Raw genomic sequence first — 18491 nt, 5'->3', positions numbered from 1 at the left:
GACCTCCCTGGCCAACAACTCACTGGAAGATATCCCTGGCACTGGAAAATTTTCTAGTAATAATCTATGGCTCCTGAGTGTTCCATTGTCCAAAAAAGTAGGTTTCCATATGGTTTATTTATGTCCTCTTAGATTTTTTAAAAATTATTTTTATTTATTATTTATTTGACAGAGAAAGAGGGAGAGAGAAAAATAGAATGGACATGCCAGGGCCTCCAGCCACTGCAAATGAACTCCAGATACTTGCGCCCCCTTGTGCATCTGGCTAACGGGGGTCCTGGGGAGTCAAACCTGGGTCCTTCAGCTTGCAGGCAAACGCCTTAACCACTAAGCCATCCCTCCAGCCCTCCTCTTAGATTGTGATTAGTCCTCCCTCCACCTTTCCTTTACTCAGTCTCTTCCCCTGACCTCACTTAGGCCTTTTCACTTCCATGAATCTATTCTTCTATTTACATATATACAATACCATCCTATTAAGTCCCCCTCCCTCCCTTTCTCTTCCCTTTATATCTCCTTTCTAGCTTACTGGCCTCTGCTACTAAGTTTTCTTCCTACTCACACAGAAGTCCACTCATCTGTAGCTAGGATCCACATATGAGAGAGAACATGTGACGTTTGTCTTTCTGGGCCTGGGTTACCTCACTTAGTATAATCCTTGCCAGATCCATCTACTTTTCTCCTAATTTCACAACTTCACCTTTCTTTACCTGCTGAATAGAACTCCATTGTGTAAATGTGCCATATTTTCATTATCCACTCATCAGTTGAGGGACATCTAGGCTGGTTCCATTTCCCAGCTGTTGTGAATACAGCAGAAATAAACACGGTTGAGCAAGTATCTCTAAGGTAGTGAGATGAGTCCTTAGGATATATGCCTAGGAGTGCTATAGCTGGGTCATATGGTAGGTCTGTTTTTAACTGTCTCAGGAACCTGCACACTGATTTCCACAATGACTGGACCAGATTTTATTCCCACCAGCAGTGTAGAAGGGTTCCTCTTTTTCCACATCCCCGCCAGTCATTTGTTTTCATGATGGTGGCCAATCTGACAGGAGTGAGATGGAATCTCAATGTAGTTTTAATCTGCATTTCCCTGATGACTAGGGATGTAGAACATTCTTTTAGATGTTAATATGCTGTCTGTATTTCTTCATTTGAGAACTCTCTATTTAGTTCCATAGCCCATTTTTCCATTTTTTTTTAAATTATTTTTATTTATTTATTTGAGAGCAACAGACAGAGAAGGAAACAGGCAGAGAGAGAGAGAGAGAGAGAGAGAGAGAGAGAGAGAGAGAGAGAGAGAGAATGGGTGCACCAGGACCTCCAGCCACTGCAAACGAACTCCAGATGCGTGCACCCCCTTGTGCATCTGGCTAACGTGGGACCTGGGGAACCAAACCTCGAACTGGGGTCCTTAGGCTTCACGGGCAAGCACTTAACCACTAAGCCATCTCTCCAGCCCCATTTTTCCATTTTTTAATTGGGTTGTTTGACTTCTTTTTTTTTTTTTTTTTTTTTGCTTTTCTGAGGTAGGGTCTCACTCTGGCCCAAGCTAACCTGGAATTAACTATGCAGTCTCAAAGTGGCCTTGAACTCATGACAACCTTCCTACCTCTGTGTCCTAAATTCTGCGATTAAAGGTGTATGCCACCATGCCTGATTTGCATATGTTGAACCATCCCTGCATCTCTGGGAAAAAGCCTATTTGATCGGGGTAAATGATCTTTCTGATATATTCTTGTATTCTGTTTGCCAATATTTTGTTGAGAAGTTTTGCATCTATGTTCATGAGAGATATTGGTTTGTAATTTTCTTTTTTTGTTCTATCTTTGCCTGGTTTTGGTATTAGGGTAATGCTGGCTTTGTAGAAGGAGTTTGGTAAGATTCCTTCTTTTTCTATTTTATGGAAAAGTTTAAGAAGCATTGGTGTTAGCTCTTCCCTGAAGGTCTGGTGAAATTCACTAGTGAATCCATCTGGACATGGACTTTTTATTTGGGAGATTTTTGATAATTGCTTGGATCTTCATACTTGTTATAGGTCTATTTAAGAAATTAATCTCATCTTGATTTAATTTAGGTAGGTCATATAAATCAAGGAAATCATCCATTTCTTTCAGATTTTCAAACTTAGTGGAGTATATGTTATTATAATATGTCCCTATGATTTTTAAAAATTTCTCTGGTATCTGTTGTGATGGTGCCTTTTTCATCTTTAATTTTATTAATTTTTGCCTCTTCTCTCTTTGTTTTGGTCAGATTTGCTAAGGGTTTATCAATCTTGTTTATCCTTTCAAAGAACCAACTCTTTGTTTCATTGGTTCTTTGGATTGTTTCTTTGGTTTCTATTTCATTAATTTCTGCCCTAATCTTTATTATTTCTTCCCATCTACTGATTTTCAGTTTGCCTTGCTCTTCTTTTTCCAAGGCTTTAAGGTGAAGCATTAGGTCGTTTACTTGAGACTTTTCTAATTTCTTTTTCTTTTTTATTTCGAATCTATTACTTTTTTCTAGTTTCACTATCTAATTTTTTTTTAATATTTTTATTTATTTATTTGAGAGCAACAGACAGAGAAAGAGGCAGATAGAGAGAGGGAGAGAGAATGGGCGCGCCAGGGCCTTCAGCCACTGCAAACGATCTCCAGACGCATGCGCCCCCTTGTGCATCTGGCTAACGTGGGACCTGGGGAACCGAGCCTCGAACCGGGGGTCCTTAGGCTTCACAGGCAAGCGCTTAACCGCTAAGCCATCTCTCCAGCCCTCTAATTTCTTAATATAGGCCTGTAAAGCTATACATTTCCTTCTTAGGACTGTCTTCATTGTGTCCTAAAGGTTTTGGTATGTTCTTTTTTTTTAAATATTTTTTTTTTGTTCATTTATTATTTATTTATTTGAGAGTGACAGACACAGAGAGAAAGACAGATAGAGGGAGAGAGAGAGAATGGGTGCGCCAGGGCTTCCAGCCTCTGCAAACGAACTCCAGACGCGTGCGCCCCCTTGTGCATCTGGCTAACGTGGGACCTGGGGAACCGAGCCTCGAACCTGGGTCCTTCGGCTTCACAGGCAAGCGCTTAACCGCTAAGCCATCTCTCCAGCCCTGGTATGTTCTTTTGTAAAATATTGTATTTAGTTATGAGAGAGAAAGAGACAGATAAAAAGATAATGGGTGTACCTGGGCCTCTAGCCACTGCATATGAACTCCAGATACATGTGCCCCCTTGTGCATCTATCTGGCTTACCTGGGTCCTGGGGAATCGAACCAGGGTCCTTAGGCTTCACAGGCAAATGCCTTAACTGCTAAGCCATTTCCCAAGTCTCCCCCCCACTTTCAAAATTTTTTTCAAGGTAGGGTCTCCACTCTAGCCCAGGCTGATCTGGATCTCACTCTGTAGTCCCAGGTTGGCCTTGAACTCACAACAATCCTCCTACCTGTGCCCCCTGAGTGCTGGTGAATATAGGGTTTCTCCTTTTGTATTCAGTCTGGGACCCCAGACTATGAAATGGTGCCACTCACATTTAAGGTGGGTCTTCCCAACTTAATTAACCCAACCTAGGAACTCCGTCACATACACGTTCAGAGGTTTGCTAGGTGATTCTAGATCTTGTGCAGCTGAAAATCGACATGAACCATCATAGTATTTTTTTTTTTTTTTTTTTTGGTTTTTTGAGGTAGGGTCTCACTGTAGCCCAGGCTGACCTGGAATTCACTATGCAGTCTCAGGGTGGCCTGGAACTCTCGGCGATCCTCCTACCTCTGCCTCCCGAGTGCTGGGATTAAAGGCGTGCGCCACCATGCTCGGCCCATCATAGTATCTTACAGTGGAAGCTCTGAAAGGCAGTCTTTACTTCCTTCCCTCTATGAACGCTGAATTTGGTTTCATTCTGTTTCCCTCCCATCTCCTCTTCCCCTACCTTTCTTTTTCCTCTCCTTCAGGCTTTTCTGGCAGAAGGAAGAGAGGAAGAATCCATTCCCAAATCCTTCTTTAGGATAAGCTTGACTCAGTAATGGTGCTAAGGTGCAAAAAAAAAAAAAAAAAAAAACCAGAAGTAGTGGTGCACGTCTTTAATCCCAGCACTCGGGAGGCAGAGATAGGAGAATCGCCTTGAGTTCGAGGCCACCCTGAGACTGCATAAGCCAATTCCAGGTCATCAGCCTGAGCTAAAGTGAGCCCCTACCTGGGGTGGGGGGGAGGAAGGCGAATGTTCCTGACCACTCCGAAGCCAAGCTGGGCCTGTCAGAGGTCCTGAGACATCCTACCCTGCTGTGAGACATGCATGGGTGAGGTTCCCAGAGCATCTGGTGTGGTGTCAGGGCCTATTCCACCTGTTCCAGGTGGGAAGGGGGCGGGGATGGCTTCTACCCTAGTGGGTCCTCTTCCCTCAGGGTGTGTTTGCTGTTTTCTTCCTTTTTTTATTTTTTTATTTTTCTGAAATGTTTATTTATTTATTTGAGAGAAAGAGAGAAGACACAGAGAGAGAATGGGCACACCAGGGCCTCCAGCCCACTGCAAAGGAACTCCAGACGCGTGCACCACCATGCGCATCTGGCTTTACGTGGGGCCTGGAGAATCGAACCTGGGTCCTTAGGCTTCTCGGACAAGGGCCTTAACCGCTGAGCCATTTCTCCATCCCGGGCCCTCGTATTTTTATTATTTTTATTTTTATTTATCTTTTTTTGAGCAGGTTCCATAGCTCGCTGACCAGCTCGGTGGAGTGCGTTAGCAGCCCAGGCTCGCGCGTGGAATGCATGCGCGGGGAAGGACGGACGGACAGACGGACGCGGCCGGCTTCTCGGCTCAGCAGGCGCGAGGACGCGGGGCGCCGTCACCCCGGGGCGGCCCTCGGGGCTTCTCCCGGCAGGGGGCGCCGGCGGCCCGGGCCCGTCGGTCCGTCCGTCCGCGCGGCCGGGGCCGCTCCGCCCCCTCGGCTCCCGGGGCGTCCGTCCGCGCGGGCGGCCGCGGAGGAGAGCGCAGCGCGGCGCCGAGCACCCCGGGCACCCCGGGCGCCCCCCGAGCCCGCCGCGGCTCCGCGTCCCGCCGTGAGTAGCGGGCTCGACGGGTGGCACGGGGCGGGCTGGGGACGGGGGTTGCCTTGCTGGGGCGGCGGGGGGCACGGGGCTCAACCCCGCCGGCCCCGGGCACCGGGCACTGGCTGGCGCGCTGTCCCCGGCTCGCCCAGCCGCCACCGCGCACCTTGACCCGGGAGACGGGCGTGGGGCGGGGGAGGATTTTGGAGGCCAGATGGAGAGAGCTGGACTCGGAGAGGAAATGGGGGGTGGGGGTGGGGGACAGCCTTCTATCAAGCTAGCACACCCCGCACCCTCCCTCAACGTGGGATGAGCATGCCCTGGGGTCCAAGTCCCCACATCACCTTTTTTTTTTTTTAAACTTTTTTTTGGTTTATTTTTATTTATTTATTTGATAGCGACAGAGAGAGAGAGAGAGAGAGAGAGAGAGAGAGAGAGAGAGAGAGAAAGGGAATGAGAATGGGCGCGCCAGGGCCTCCAGCCACTGCAAAGGAACTCCAGATGCATGCACCCCCTTGTGCATCTGGCTAACATGGGTCCTGGGGAATTGAGCCTTGAACCGGGGTCCTTAGGCTTCACAGGCAAGCGCTTAACTGCTAAGCCATCTCTCCAGCCCCCCACATCACCTTTTCAAAAATTATATTATTTATATTTATTTATTTATTTGACAGAGGAGAGAGAGAGAGGGAGGGAGAGAGAGGGAGAGAATGGGCACCCCAGGGCCTCCAGCCACTGCAAACGAACTCCAGAGGCATGCGGGGGGGGGGCTTGTGCAGCTGCCTAACGTGGGTCCTGGGGAATCGAACCTTCGTCCTTTGGCGCATGCGGGGGGGGTGGGGGCTTGGGCATCTGGCTAACTGACGTGGGTCCTGGGGGAATCGAACCTTCGTCCTTTGGCTTTGCGGGCAAACACCTTAACCGTTAAGCTATCTCTCCTCACATCACCTTTTTTTTTTTTCCCTCTCCTCCTCTCAGCCCTGGAGGTGATACTGAGGTTCACTCAGGGAGTAGGGAGTCTAATGAGCCTTGTTTGTGGGCGGCTGCTTCGGGAGTTCTGGTCCCAGGCAGAGCCCCACGGTGAGCTGGGGACAGACAGCCTTCTGCGCCCCCCCCCCCCCGCCACGCCCGCGCGGGTCTGCTGCCGGCGCAGGTTGGGGTGAAGGGGCTTTGGAAAGGGTGCTGCCAAGCTCTGGGGCCTAGGTTCAGTGGATGTCTCGTGGTGTGTGCATAGGTCTTAAGGCAAGCCCTGCATCTTACCCTGCAAGCATAGAAGATATTATCCAAGGCCAGTCAGGTGTTGGTAAAGGAGAGGGCACCCTCGCTGGCTGCCTGGGAGGTAGGTAGAAAGACAGACCCAGGCTCCCCATCCTCTTACAATGCACTGCAGAGCTGCGGGGGGTCGGGGCTGTTGCTCTGGTCTCTGACACTGGTATTCCCAGGCGACCTTTGTTTGCTAAGGGAGCTGGCCTCTTGACTGATTCGCATTTACGTTCAGAACTTTGTTTTCCCACCCACCACCCATCTCCTGATACGCGTTTTTAGCATCTAGAGGGATCTCACTAATCAACCAGCAGCTTCCTGGAAGGCTTGGGTAGGGGGTCAGGAGTGACTAGATGCGGGTACACATCTGCCAGTCTGTTCTAAGGCAAACTTCCTGCTGGCAGAAGTGAAATCCAGTTCACCCTGACCACCTTCCTAGAGCTTTTCTATCTGTTAGATGTTGGAAGGTGAACAAGTGGGCTGCTCGCTTGTTGGACCTTTATCAGAAAAATGGAGTTTTTCTCATGTGAACTCAGCAGGTGGCTGATCTCTGAACCCCAGCTTCCTTAGGGATTGTCTGGATGGGGTTCTGGTGCCAGAGCCCCCTCCCTTCTGCTGGCAGTCTCCCCAGAGTTGGAGTGTGTGTGTATGTGAGAGAGAGAGACGTGCACATCTTCTTGTGTGTTGGTACCATGTCACTGCTTGCCTCTGTGGTCCAGTTTCTGTCACTCGCTGTGGGTGAGGTGAGGGTGAGGAGCGCAGAGAGTTCCCTTTGCAGGATGAGCCACAGCTCATTCAGGTTGTCCTCCAGGAGGCCACTGACTTCTCAACAGCAAGCCACCCTTTGAGGTGTTGCTTGCTATAAACCGAAGCCCTGGGGAGCTCAATGGGCTAGCTGTGTGCCTAAGGGCAAGTCACTTCCCCTGTCACGACCTCAGATTCCTCCTTTTGTCAAACAAGTGGTTTAGGCCAGACAGCAGTGGTTTCCAACCCCTGTTTCACATCGGTTCTTATCCATAAGGTACAGCAAGGACAGCATGCACTTTCTCTGGCCTCACTTCCTCAACCTGTTCACTTCTGGGTAAGAGTAAAAAAAAAAAAAAAAAAGTTCTAAATAAGGGGGCTGGGGAAATGGCTTATCAGTTAAGGTGTTTGTCTGTAAAGCCTAAGGACCCAGGTTCTATTCCCCAGGATCCACGTAAGCCAGATGCACAAGGGGACATACGCATCTGGAGTTTATTTGCAGTGGCAAGAGTTCCTGGTGTGCCCATTCTCTCTCTCTCTCAAATAAATAAATAAAAAATTTTTTTAAAAGTTCTAAATAAGGTATCTGTGAGATTCCTTTCTTTAAATTAAAAAAAATAACATATTTATTATTTGAGAGAGAAAGAGGCAGCGAGAGAGAGGGAAAGGGGGAGAGGGAGAGGAGGAGAGGGAGAGAAGGGCCTCCAGCCACTGCAAACGAACTCCAGATGCATGTGTCCCCTTGCACATCTGGCTTACATGGGTCCTGGGGAATTGAACCGGGATCCTTTGACTTTGCAGGCAAATAACTTAACCACTAAGCCATCTCGTCAGCCCTGTGAGGTTCCTTTCTGTGGAGTCACAGGAAATTCATGTTAACTTGTAGAGTGTTATCTGCTATTAGGGATACGGGCCCCAGTGTGAATTCTAAGAATCCCCCTTGGGAAAAGTGTGGGCATTAAGATGGGTCTTGTTTTTGGAATGTCTGGAGCTGATGGCGTGGGCTTCTGGCCAAAAGTTGTTGCTATGTCCTTGCCCTCTGCTGTAAGATTTGGCTTTTCAGAGCAAGAAATGTGCCTACCCCTGACACTGAACTTCGATCCCCCTGCCTCCACCTCCCACACAGGTATAACAGGTGTGTGCCACCACACCCCATTCATGCAGTGCAGAGGGTCGAATTCAGACCTTCAGCATGCTGGGTGGGCGCTCTACCCACTGAGCAACATCTGAGCCCCTGAACTTGCCTTGCACATGTCACCAGCTTAGATAAAATGAAACTGATTTTTGGGGGAGGTGTTGGGAAAAGGCCTTGAAGCTGTCACCAGGAATTTTACCTGATGAGTTTTATCTGAGCTGTGGCCTTGAGAAAGGAGGCTGGAGCGCTAATGGCAAATTTATAGAGGGCTTGCTATATAGTACTCTTACGGTGGGACAGAGGCAAGAATGCCTTAAGTCTTGCCTTCACAGGGCTCCAAAACCATTTCACAGTTTTCATTTCTCTTGTTTCATAAAGTGGTAATTTATCTATTTTTCTTTCCTTTTTTATAATTTTAAATATTTTATTTACTTATGAGAGAGAGAGAGAGAGAGAGAGAGAGAGAGAGGGAGAGAATAGGCATACCAGAACTTGTAGCTATCTCAAAAGAACTCCAGATACATGTGCCACCTTGTGCATCTGGCTTATGTAGGTACTGGGGAATTGAACCTGGATCCTTAGGCCTCGCAGGCAAACAAACACCTTACCCACTTAGCCATCTCTTCAGCCCTCTTTCCCTTTTTTTTTTTTAAAGTATTTTTATTTATTTGCACACAGAAAGAGAGAGAGAAAAGAGGGATTGGCGCACGAGGGCTTTGCAAATGAACCCCACACACATGTGCCGCTCTGTGCATCTGGCCTTATGTGGGTACTGGGGAATTGAACTCAGGCCAGTTTGGGCTGGCAGACTTTACAAGGCAGCGCCTTCAACAGCTCAGCCATTGCCTCAGGTCCTCTTTTACTTTTTGAGACAAGATTTTGCACTGTAGCTCAGAATAGCCTAGAAATCACTAGTATCCTAGGATGGCCTCAAACTCAAGGCAATTCTCCTACCTCAGCTTCCTGAATGCCAAAATTACAGGTGGGTACCACCACACCTGGAAATCTATTTATTTTTTTTTGAGCTCTAGCCCACACTGACTTGAAATTCACTGTGTACTTTCAGTTTGGCCTTAAACTTACAGTAATCCTCCAAGCTAGACCTCCTGAGTCCTAGCACAATCTAATATTTTATTCTTTATTTTTTTTTGTTCTTACAATCTAATATTTTAAATAAAAATTTGATCACATACAAAATAAATGTACACTCTGTAGGCCCACGTTACTACCACCAAAATTAAGAAACAATATTGGCAACAACAGTAATTCTTCTGTGTCCCCTTCCAACCACTACCTCCTCCCTTAGGAAGAGCCACTGTTCTGAATTCCACCACTATAGATGAGAAGGGTTTTTTTTTTTTTTTTTTTTCTTTCAGTGTTTCGAGGTAGGGTCTCACTCTAGCCCAGGCTGACCTGGAATTCACTATGTAGTCTCAGGCTGGCCTTGAACTCACGGCAATCCTCCTACCTCTGTCTCCCGAGTGCTGGGATTAAAGGCGTGCGCCTCCACGCCCGGCCCCTTCTTGTTTTGAGCTACAGCCTCATACTTCCCCCAGAGCTTGCCTTCCCCCGCCCCAGGGTCTCTGATCCCTGTGGAACTGGGGTTACAGACATGCATGGCCATGCTCAGCTGTTTATGTGGGCCTGGGGCTTAAATTTGAGTGGTCTCTCAGGCCTCCTCAGGCCCTCATGCGTGCATAGGAAGTGCTCTGAACTACGGAGTCATCTCTCCAGCCTGTAACCTTGAACTTCTAGTCCTCCAGACTCTACTTCACAAATGCTGGGATTATAGGTTTGTGCCCTCACAATATTCCTGTTATCCAGTGCTAGGGATTGAACGCAGGGCCTTATGCAGGCTAGGCAAGCACTCTACCAATTGAGCTGCATCCCGTTTATTTATTTATTTATTTGAGAGTGACAGAGAGAGAAAGAGGCAGAGAGAGAGAGAAAGAATGGGTGCACCAGAGCCTCCAGCCACTGCAAACGAACTCCAGACACGTGCGCCCCCTTGTGCATCTGGCTTACATGGGTCCTGGGAAATCTATCCTCGAACTGGGGTCCTTAGGCTTCACAGGCAAGTGCTTAACCACTAAGCCATTTCTCCAGCCCTGCATCCCCATTTTTATAGATCAGTTTTGCTAAAATTGAATCATATGTAACCATTTGTTGTCAGCTTCTTTTTTTTTTTTTTTTGAGGTAGGGTCTCACTCTAGCCCAGGCTGACCTGGAATTCTCTATGGAGTCTCTGAACTCACGGCAGTCCTTTTACCACTGCCTCCTGAGTGCTGAGATTAAAGGCATGCACCACCACACCTGGCTGTTGTTGTCAGCTTCTTTTTAAAAAATATTTTTATTAATTCATTTGCAAGTAGAAGGAAGGAGAGAGTGAGAAAGTGTGTGTAAGAGAGAGAGAGAGAAAGAGAGAGAGAGAGAAAAAGAGAGAGAGGGGTACACCAAGGCCTCCTGCCATGGCAAACAAACTCCAAGTTCATGTACCACTTTGTGCATCTGGCTTAATGTAGGTGTTAGGAATTGAACCTAGGACATCAGGCTCTGCAAGCAAGCACCTTTAACCATTGTGTCATCTCTCCAGCCTGTGGATTCTTTTATTCAACTTCATGTTTGTGAGATTTATCTGTGTGATAGCAGGTTGCAGGAATTGGCTAACTTTCATTTTTGTATAGTAATTCCATTATATGGTTGTCAAGATCATTATGTCTATCCACTGTTGTATTGATATCCATTTGGTTGTTTCCAATTTTTAGTTGCTGCTAAGAGTTTAGTTACTGTTAATGTGGACCATTCTGGAAAATAACTTCATGCATTTCTCTCAGTGTGTTCATAGAGATTGTTCAACAGTTTTTCTGAGTGGTTGTCCAGTGTGTGTTCCTCTTGGCAGAGTATGAGTTCTCACATACTAGCTGACAGCAGGAATTGTCTAGGCCCATGTCCTATGGAAGCAACTCGAAGCTCAGAAAAGGTAACTGGTGTTCAGCAAAGCTTAACATGATTGTAAGTGGCAGCCACTGCAAACGAACTCCAGATGCATGCGCCACCTTGTGCATCTGGCTTATGTGGGACCTGGAGAATCGAACCGGGGTCCTTTGGCTTCACAAACATACGCCTTAACCGCTAAGCCATCTCTCCAGCCCCAGAGCTGGGATTTCAACCTCGGCTGGTGTGATTGTAGAATCCATGCCTTCTTCTTCTGAAAAAGACATAGATTATAAGACAGGATATGAAAAATTCTAACCCTAGGTGTATGAGGATGATTTTCTGGAATTTAAAGAGGAGGAGGAGTAAAAGGTTCACGGAGCTTCACAGGGAAGCCTGAGCCTTGTGGGAAGGACGTGGTTTTTCCAGGAGGGCTCTCAGGTGGGCTTCCTGTGGAAAGGCCCTCCCGGAAGTGAGGCATCGTGCAGTGACAGTTCTGAGTGAATTAGAAAGTTCTACACTGGCTGCAATATAGGAAATGGGGGGGAGAGGGCTGTCACTGGACAGATGAGTTGGTGACCCTGTTTGTCTGGGAATTCTCCTGCTTGTCCCCCAAGATGTAGAGCCATTTGTCTGGGGAGCTGGTGCTTCTCTGAACCCAGCTCAGCTCCCGATGGGAAACGGAGTGCACCTGTCACCCAAGGGAAGCATGTAACCACTCCTAGTGTTTCTGCTTACATCTAGCAGTGTGAAATTAGCACCCACCCCCTCACCCAAGAGCTGACTTAAATGGTTTATTTGGAAGGAGGTGCCAGTCTCAGGAGACTTGCCAGTCACTTGCTGAGGTGATCCCCAAAACCTTTTCCTGTGAAGGGAACCAAATTGCCATGGGAAACAGAAACACAGTAGTTTGGGGTGAGTCAAATAACAGTAAAAACCGATCTCCTTTCATTTTTCTTTCTTCCTTCCTTTTTTTTTTTTTTTTTTTTTTTTTTTTTTGAGGCAGGGTCTCATTCTAGCACAAGCTGACCTGAAACTCATCCTGTAACCCAGGCTGGCCTCAAACTCAACAGCAGTCATCCTCCCTCAGCCTCCCGAATGCTGGAACTGAAGGCATCTACCACAACACCTGGCCCATCCTTATTATTTATACAGCAGTTTATACCCTTACCACAGTGAATTTGCACAGTGGTGCATGGAAGTAGGTGATAGGGATGGAGTCACCCCTGTTTACAGATGAGGGGACTAAGACCCAGAGAGGCTGCCAACCTGCCATGGGCCAAAAGACTAATTCATATCCAAGCCAGTCCGATGCCAGGGTTGCTGGGGCCTGCTCGGTTCAGTATGCAGGCATGCCCGGGCTCCGGCTGCACAGTGCAGATAAAGCAGGGAGGAGAAGCAGGAGGCACCAGGGGTGCCAAAAGGCAGGTGACCCTAAAAGTGAGAGACCTGGGAGCCAGGCCAGCTCTGCCTGGAAATCTCCAGGGATGTGTGTGCTTTGGCAGAAGGGAGGGGAGAGATGGAATCTTCATGGTGGAGCTCTGGTTCGCAGGGGGCAGAGGTGAAGGGAAGACGCGCGTATCCAGTCCCTGAGAGTTAGAACAGCTGCCACCATGTGGCATTGGGGAGATCCGTTCTTAGATAATGGTGCCTCTGCCTAGTCTGGAGTGTGTGGGGGAACAACAAAAAAGTCGTTGGGGGTTCATGAGGCTGGGTACGGTTGGCATCTGATTGGCAGCAGAAGAACTTTGGGGGTTCATGAGGCTGGGTACGGTTGGCATCTGATTGGCAGCACAAGAAAAGCTGCACATGCTAGTCAAGAAGGTTCTGGGGCCTTTGCTGAGGACTCTTCATAGATGTGTTCATAGTCGGCTGGTTCTTTATTATTATTATTATTATTATTTAGTATTTTTATTTATTTATTTATTTGATAGAGAGAGGGAGAGGGAGAATATGGGCGCGCCAGGGCCTCCAGCCACTGCAAACAAACTCCAGACATGTGTGCCCCCTTGTGCAGCTGGCTTACGTGGGTCCCGGGGAATCGAACTGGGGTCCTTTGGCTTTGCAGGCAAACGCATCGCTCCAGCCCTCAGCTGGTTCTTTGCGTTGGGCCCTGGACGGCCCTCAGGTTGCTTTCTAGGATGGCACGTGACTGTCCCAGGAATGGAGGAGCTATTTACGGCAGGGGATCCCAGGAGAAGACGAGGTCGTCTCTTCTGGGAAGAGAAGGACACCTTGAGTGGCCCCGTGTCTCTTGCTGAGGTGCCCCGGGCAGGGAGAGTCAGCCCTCTCTACAGATGAAGAAACCGAGGCTCTCCTGCCAAGTAGTGAGGTCACAGCGCGAGTTGTGGGCAAAGCTGGGACCAGCACCTCAGGCTGTCGACTCCTGTGCTGTCTTCGTTTGTCACACCACCCTCGCCCATGTTCCCCTTGGGTGATGAGTGAGAGCCGCTTACCAATCCGTTCAGACTCGTCAATGGGTGGCACGGCCCCTGAGGGAGCTGAGGTCATGATAATCCCTTGCCTTTCTATAGCTTGTAATTGTTCACAAAACAATTTCATGACTTGAAATTGATTTCTATAGTCCCAGCCCCATTTTATAGACAAAGAAGCTACTACCTTCCACCTTAGCTGCTTAAATGATTTCCCCAAGCGAACCTGGGACGTGATGCTAGCCAGTGCTCTACAACTGAACTGTTTCCAGCCTTCGGCTTTTTGTTTGTTTTTTGCTTTTCAGTTTTTCCAGATAGGGTCTCACTGTAGCCCAGGCTGACCTGGAATTCACTATGGAGTCTCAGGGTGGCCTCAAACTCACAGCGATCCTCCTACCTCTGCCTCCCGAGTGCTGGGATTAAAGGCATGCGACACCACACCTAGCTTCAGACTTTGGCTTTTTGAGACAGGTTGTTACTATGTAAAGCTCAGGCTGACCTTGAACCCTCAATCCTCCTGCTTCCAGGTGTGGGATTACAGGTGCATACCACCATACCCAGCTACTGCCGCTTCACCTCTTTCTCAGTAGATTTGAGGTCCTGCCTATCTGAACTTCTTCAGACAGATCTGAAGAAGGCTCTTTCTTTTGTGTCAAGTTTGAACCAGGTGTGGTGGCATATTCATGTCATGATGTCACCTGACTGCTTTGGAGGCCGAGGACTGCCAGGAGTTTGAGATCAGCCTGGGCGATATAGTACGTTCCAGACTGGCTACATAGTGAGATCTTGTCTTAGAGAGAGAGAGAGAGAGAGAGAGAGAGAGAGAGAGAGAGGGAGGGAGGGGCTGGAGAGATGGCTTAGCAGTTAAGGTATTTGCCTGCAAAGCCAAAGGATCCTGGTTCGATTCTCCAGGACCCACATAAACCAGATGTGCACAGGGGTGCATGCATGTGGAGTTCATTTGCAGTGGCTGGAGGCTCTGGCCTGGTATGCCCATTCTCTCTCTCTCTCTCTCCTTCCCTCTCTCTCAAATAAATAAATAAAATAAAAATAAAAAGAGACAGAGAGAAAGAGAGAAGAAGGGAGGGCAGAGAAGAAAGGAAAAACATTAAAGTAAGATGAATCAAATGAGAGCCACACATGACAGCCACTGGTGAGAAGGTGCTTGAAGTGCCGTGGGTTTAGGGCTGTGGTTACTGCTGAGTTTTCTGCTCCCTTGCAGCTGGCCCTTTTCAGTCTCAAACTCTTGGGCCTCTGTTACTTTGTGTGACTGTCCTAACCTCAGATTCCTTCCCATTTCAGGGTTGTATGGTCCAGGCCTCAATGAGGAGCCCAAACATGGAGACGTTCAAGCAACAGAAGGTGGAGGATTTTTATGACATTGGAGAGGAGCTGGGAAGGTAGGAAATTGTGTGAGAGGTGGAGGGGATATGGAACTGGGTGCCCGTCACTCTTCTCTTGGTCTGTGGCTGTTGTGGGGCTGAGCTTGTCATGGGGCGAGTGGGAAGCTCTCAAAAGAAGCCCAAAGTTTCTTCATCCTCATGGGTAACTCTAAATAATCATCTCTCTGGAATTAGTGACTTGTGAGCAGAAGGGCTAAAACTGTTAAGGTTGGTTTTCAGCACATGACTGCTGTGGGAAGTCTTAATAGTTGTCACTTTACCTGTTAACTTTTGTTTTTTTCCCCCACAAAGCCGTCTCTGGGTTCTGAATGGAGACCTGACTTGTAGTCTTCTTCTTGGAGTCTGCTTGGGGTTCCCATGGTTCCTGGGATATTCTTTTTTTTTTTTTTTTCTTTTTTTGAGGTAGGGTCTCACTCTAGCCCAGGCTGACCTGGAATTCACTCTGTAGTCTCAGGGTGGCCTCAAACTCAATGTTCAAATGGTATTTTAGTGGCTACAAAACACCAATCCCAAAATTTGATTCTCAAAACCAGCGTTTAAGCAAGTGACCCAGAGCTGCTAAGGCAGCAAGTGACATAGCCGAGATTCTGACCAGTCCAGTTTGTCCCTTTGCACTCTTCTTAGCCTCCTGTGAGCACAGCACTTGCCCACAGCTGTGTGTTCACCAGAGCACCCCGCCTTGGCCCTTCCACACCCAGCGGAGTAAAAACCATTTAGGGTGTGCATTGACAGGCAAACCAGGAAGGCTTTCCACTCTGCAGGACTTTTGAGTTGGGGATAAGTTCTGTCGCTCTCCTTTGTTTTTAAAGGCCAACAGGAAGTTTCAAAGCCAGGGTGCTTTTTATTCCGAGGAGAGCGGAAGGCAGCAGGTGCGCAGGATACCTCGGCCTTTCGCTTAGACTGGCTGTTGCTGCCCATCTGGGGCCTGGAGGACGGGTGTGGGGAGGGCAGAGGCCTCTGCTGTAGCCTGCATCGCAGTGGGGCCCTGGGTTCTCTGCCTCAAACCCCTCTGCCAGTGGGAAGTGGCCCCCTCAGCTCTGCCCAGTGACTCTTGATTTGGTGGCCTCACTTTGGCCACATCCTGTGCGTGTAGGACCTGTGCCCTGGTGCCATGGGGACAAAGATGAGCAGTGTTTTCCTGTCCTGGCAGTGGGGCCAGCGGCGTACTTGATAACAGGGCGAGTCAGATTGGACTTGTGTTTGGGGAGTAGGGAAACTGAGAAGTTGTGCGGGCAGAGGACTCTGAGAAGGATGTAGGGCCGTTTCCTGAGGAGTTGTTATGTTCCATGGCTTCACTGTCTTGCCTCTCCACTGTTCTGGATGTCAAAGACACGAGCTGTTAGAACTAGAGGAGGACCGTGTGTTCTGGGCCTCCCCTGCAATGGCTAGGAAGGCTCCGTGCGCTCCTTTTCTCCCTGTTGTGTAAAGCGCTGAGACTGGGCAAAAGGTTGGTAAGAAGTGACAGGGCCCGGGGGCCTTTGGAGTGGCCAGACATGCTAGGGCTTGTCTGGAAGTGAGGTGAATTGAAAGGCCATCAAAGCTTTTTCCTTCCGGGACCCTCATCTGATAGGTTTGGTTTTGTTTTGCTTTCTTTTGAGGTAGGGTCTCACTCTGGCCCAGGCTGACCTGGAATTCACTATGTAGTCTCAGAGTAGACTAGAACTCACAGTGATCCTCTTACCTCTGCCTCCCAAGTGCTGGAATTAAAGGTGTGCACCACTATGCCCAGACATCTGACAGTTTAAAAAATTTTTTTTTCAGTTTTTTTTTCCTTATTTGCAAGGAGACAGGGAGAGAGAGAAAGAGTGAGGGAATGAATGGGAATGGGTGCACCAGGGCCTCCAGCCACTGCAAACAAATGCCAGATGCATGCACCACATTGTACATCTGGCTTACGTGGGTGCTGGGGAATTAAACTTGGGTCATTAGGCTTTACAGGCAAGTGCCTTAACCACTGAGTCATCTCTCCAGCCCTCACACCCACACATTAAATTGAATCTCAGCCAAAATGTAACCCAGGGGCTGGAAAGATGGGTCAGTGGTTAAGGTGCTTGCCTGCAAAATCTAATAACCCAAGTTTGATTCCCAGTACCATAAAAAGCCAGATGCACAAAGTGACACATACATCTGGAGTTTGTTTGCAGTTGCTAGAGTCCTTGACATGCCCATTCTCTCTCTGTGTGTGTCTCTCTCTGTGTGTATGAGTTTCTTATCTGCTTGCAAATAAATAAAAAGAAAAAAAATTAATCCAAACCCTCCATTTTATTAATTTATTTTTATTGACAACTTCCATAATTGTAGACAATAACCCATGGTTATTCCCTCCCCTTCCCACCTTCCCCTTTGAAATTACACACTCCATCATACCACTTCCTCCTCTCAGTCTCTCTTTTATTTTGATGTCATCATCTTTTCCTCCTATTATGCAGGTCTTGTGTAGGTAGTGTCAGGCACTGTGAGGTCATGGATATCCAGGCCATTTTGTGTCTGGAGGAGCACGTTGTAAGGAGTCCTATACTCTTTTGGTTCTTACATTCTTCCCACCACCTCTTCCACAAGGGACCCTGAGCCTTGAAAGGTATGACAGAGATATTTCCGTGTTGAGCGCTCCTCTGTCACTTCTTCTCAGCACCATGGTGCCTGCTGAATCATCCCAAGGTCACTGCCATCTGAAAAAAGAAGGCTCTCTAACCAAAAGTGAGAGTAGCATTAATATATGGGTATGAACATTAAGAGAAGTGCCTACTGGGCAGTTGGTGAGCATAGTATATACATTTAGCCAGACAGCAGCAGATGTTACATCCCTAGGGCTCATGACTACCCCTGTTGTAGGTTTTCAGTATCAGGGATGTAGTCTCTCCCATGGAACTAGTCTCCAGTCCAATTAGAGGGCAATTGGTTTCCTCCATAACAGACATGCCACTGTTGCACCTGTTGGCTCATTTGGCCTGGCTGGCCAAATTTAAGGCTCACAGTGCCCACTGTTTCGTATCTATCTCCACTGGTGATTTCTCTCTCTCTCCCACTGAACTGCATGCAGTGTAGCTTTTTCCAGCTTTCTGTCAGCTGGTCTACAAGGAGGAGGTTATCAGCTCAGCTCCAGCAGGATTTCCTAGTGACCTTGCAGCCCAAGTATGTGGAGTCTTCAGCAATAGGGTCTTACCATCTATTCCTGTTGGGAAACCAAGAGCCTTGGCAGTGACCTGTAATATTTTGGGGTATCAGTGAGCTCCCTGGCCAACAACTCACTGGAAGGTATCCAATCCCTGACATTGAAAATTCTCTAGCCAAGCCATCCATGTCATAGATGGGGACGTGAGGACCAGGGAGGGGAGGTCCACAACCACAGGACAGGTAATGGAGGACGTGGAACTCTGAGTTGGGAGTCTCTCAATTATATTGTGCAGGTGTGAACAGACAAAAACTTAGCACTGGGCACAGTTGTCCCAGCTATTTGGGAAGGCCAAAACAAGAGGCTCTTTGAAGACTGGAGAGATGGCTTAGCAGTTAAGGTGCTTGCCTGCGAAGCCTAAGGACCCAGGTTTGATTCCCCAGTACCC

The 18491-nt window shown here is 48.2% G+C and overlaps 1 protein-coding gene across 3 annotated transcripts in view; it reads left to right on the top strand.

Moving 5' to 3' along the window:
* Positions 1-5005: 5005 nt before the first annotated feature.
* The window catches only part of Dapk2 (death associated protein kinase 2), a 158000-nt gene continuing 144514 nt past the window's right edge, over positions 5006-18491 (top strand). For 2 of the 3 annotated variants that reach the window (XM_045161009.1, XM_045161008.1), the window contains exons 1-2: positions 5017-5035; positions 14831-14928. In XM_045161009.1, coding sequence (XP_045016944.1) covers positions 14837-14928 — 92 coding nt within the window. In that variant the 5' untranslated portion in view covers positions 5017-5035; positions 14831-14836. Of the gene's footprint in view, positions 5036-14830; positions 14929-18491 lie in introns of all 3 variants that reach the window. The other variant, XM_045161007.1, reaches the window with a different exon arrangement.

The sequence above is a fragment of the Jaculus jaculus genome, chromosome 10 (genome assembly GCF_020740685.1).
Source record: "Jaculus jaculus isolate mJacJac1 chromosome 10, mJacJac1.mat.Y.cur, whole genome shotgun sequence".
Lineage (NCBI taxonomy): Eukaryota > Metazoa > Chordata > Mammalia > Rodentia > Dipodidae > Jaculus > Jaculus jaculus.
The sequence above is the reverse complement of the archived record's forward strand: the minus strand, read 5'-3'. Positions and strand labels throughout refer to the sequence as shown.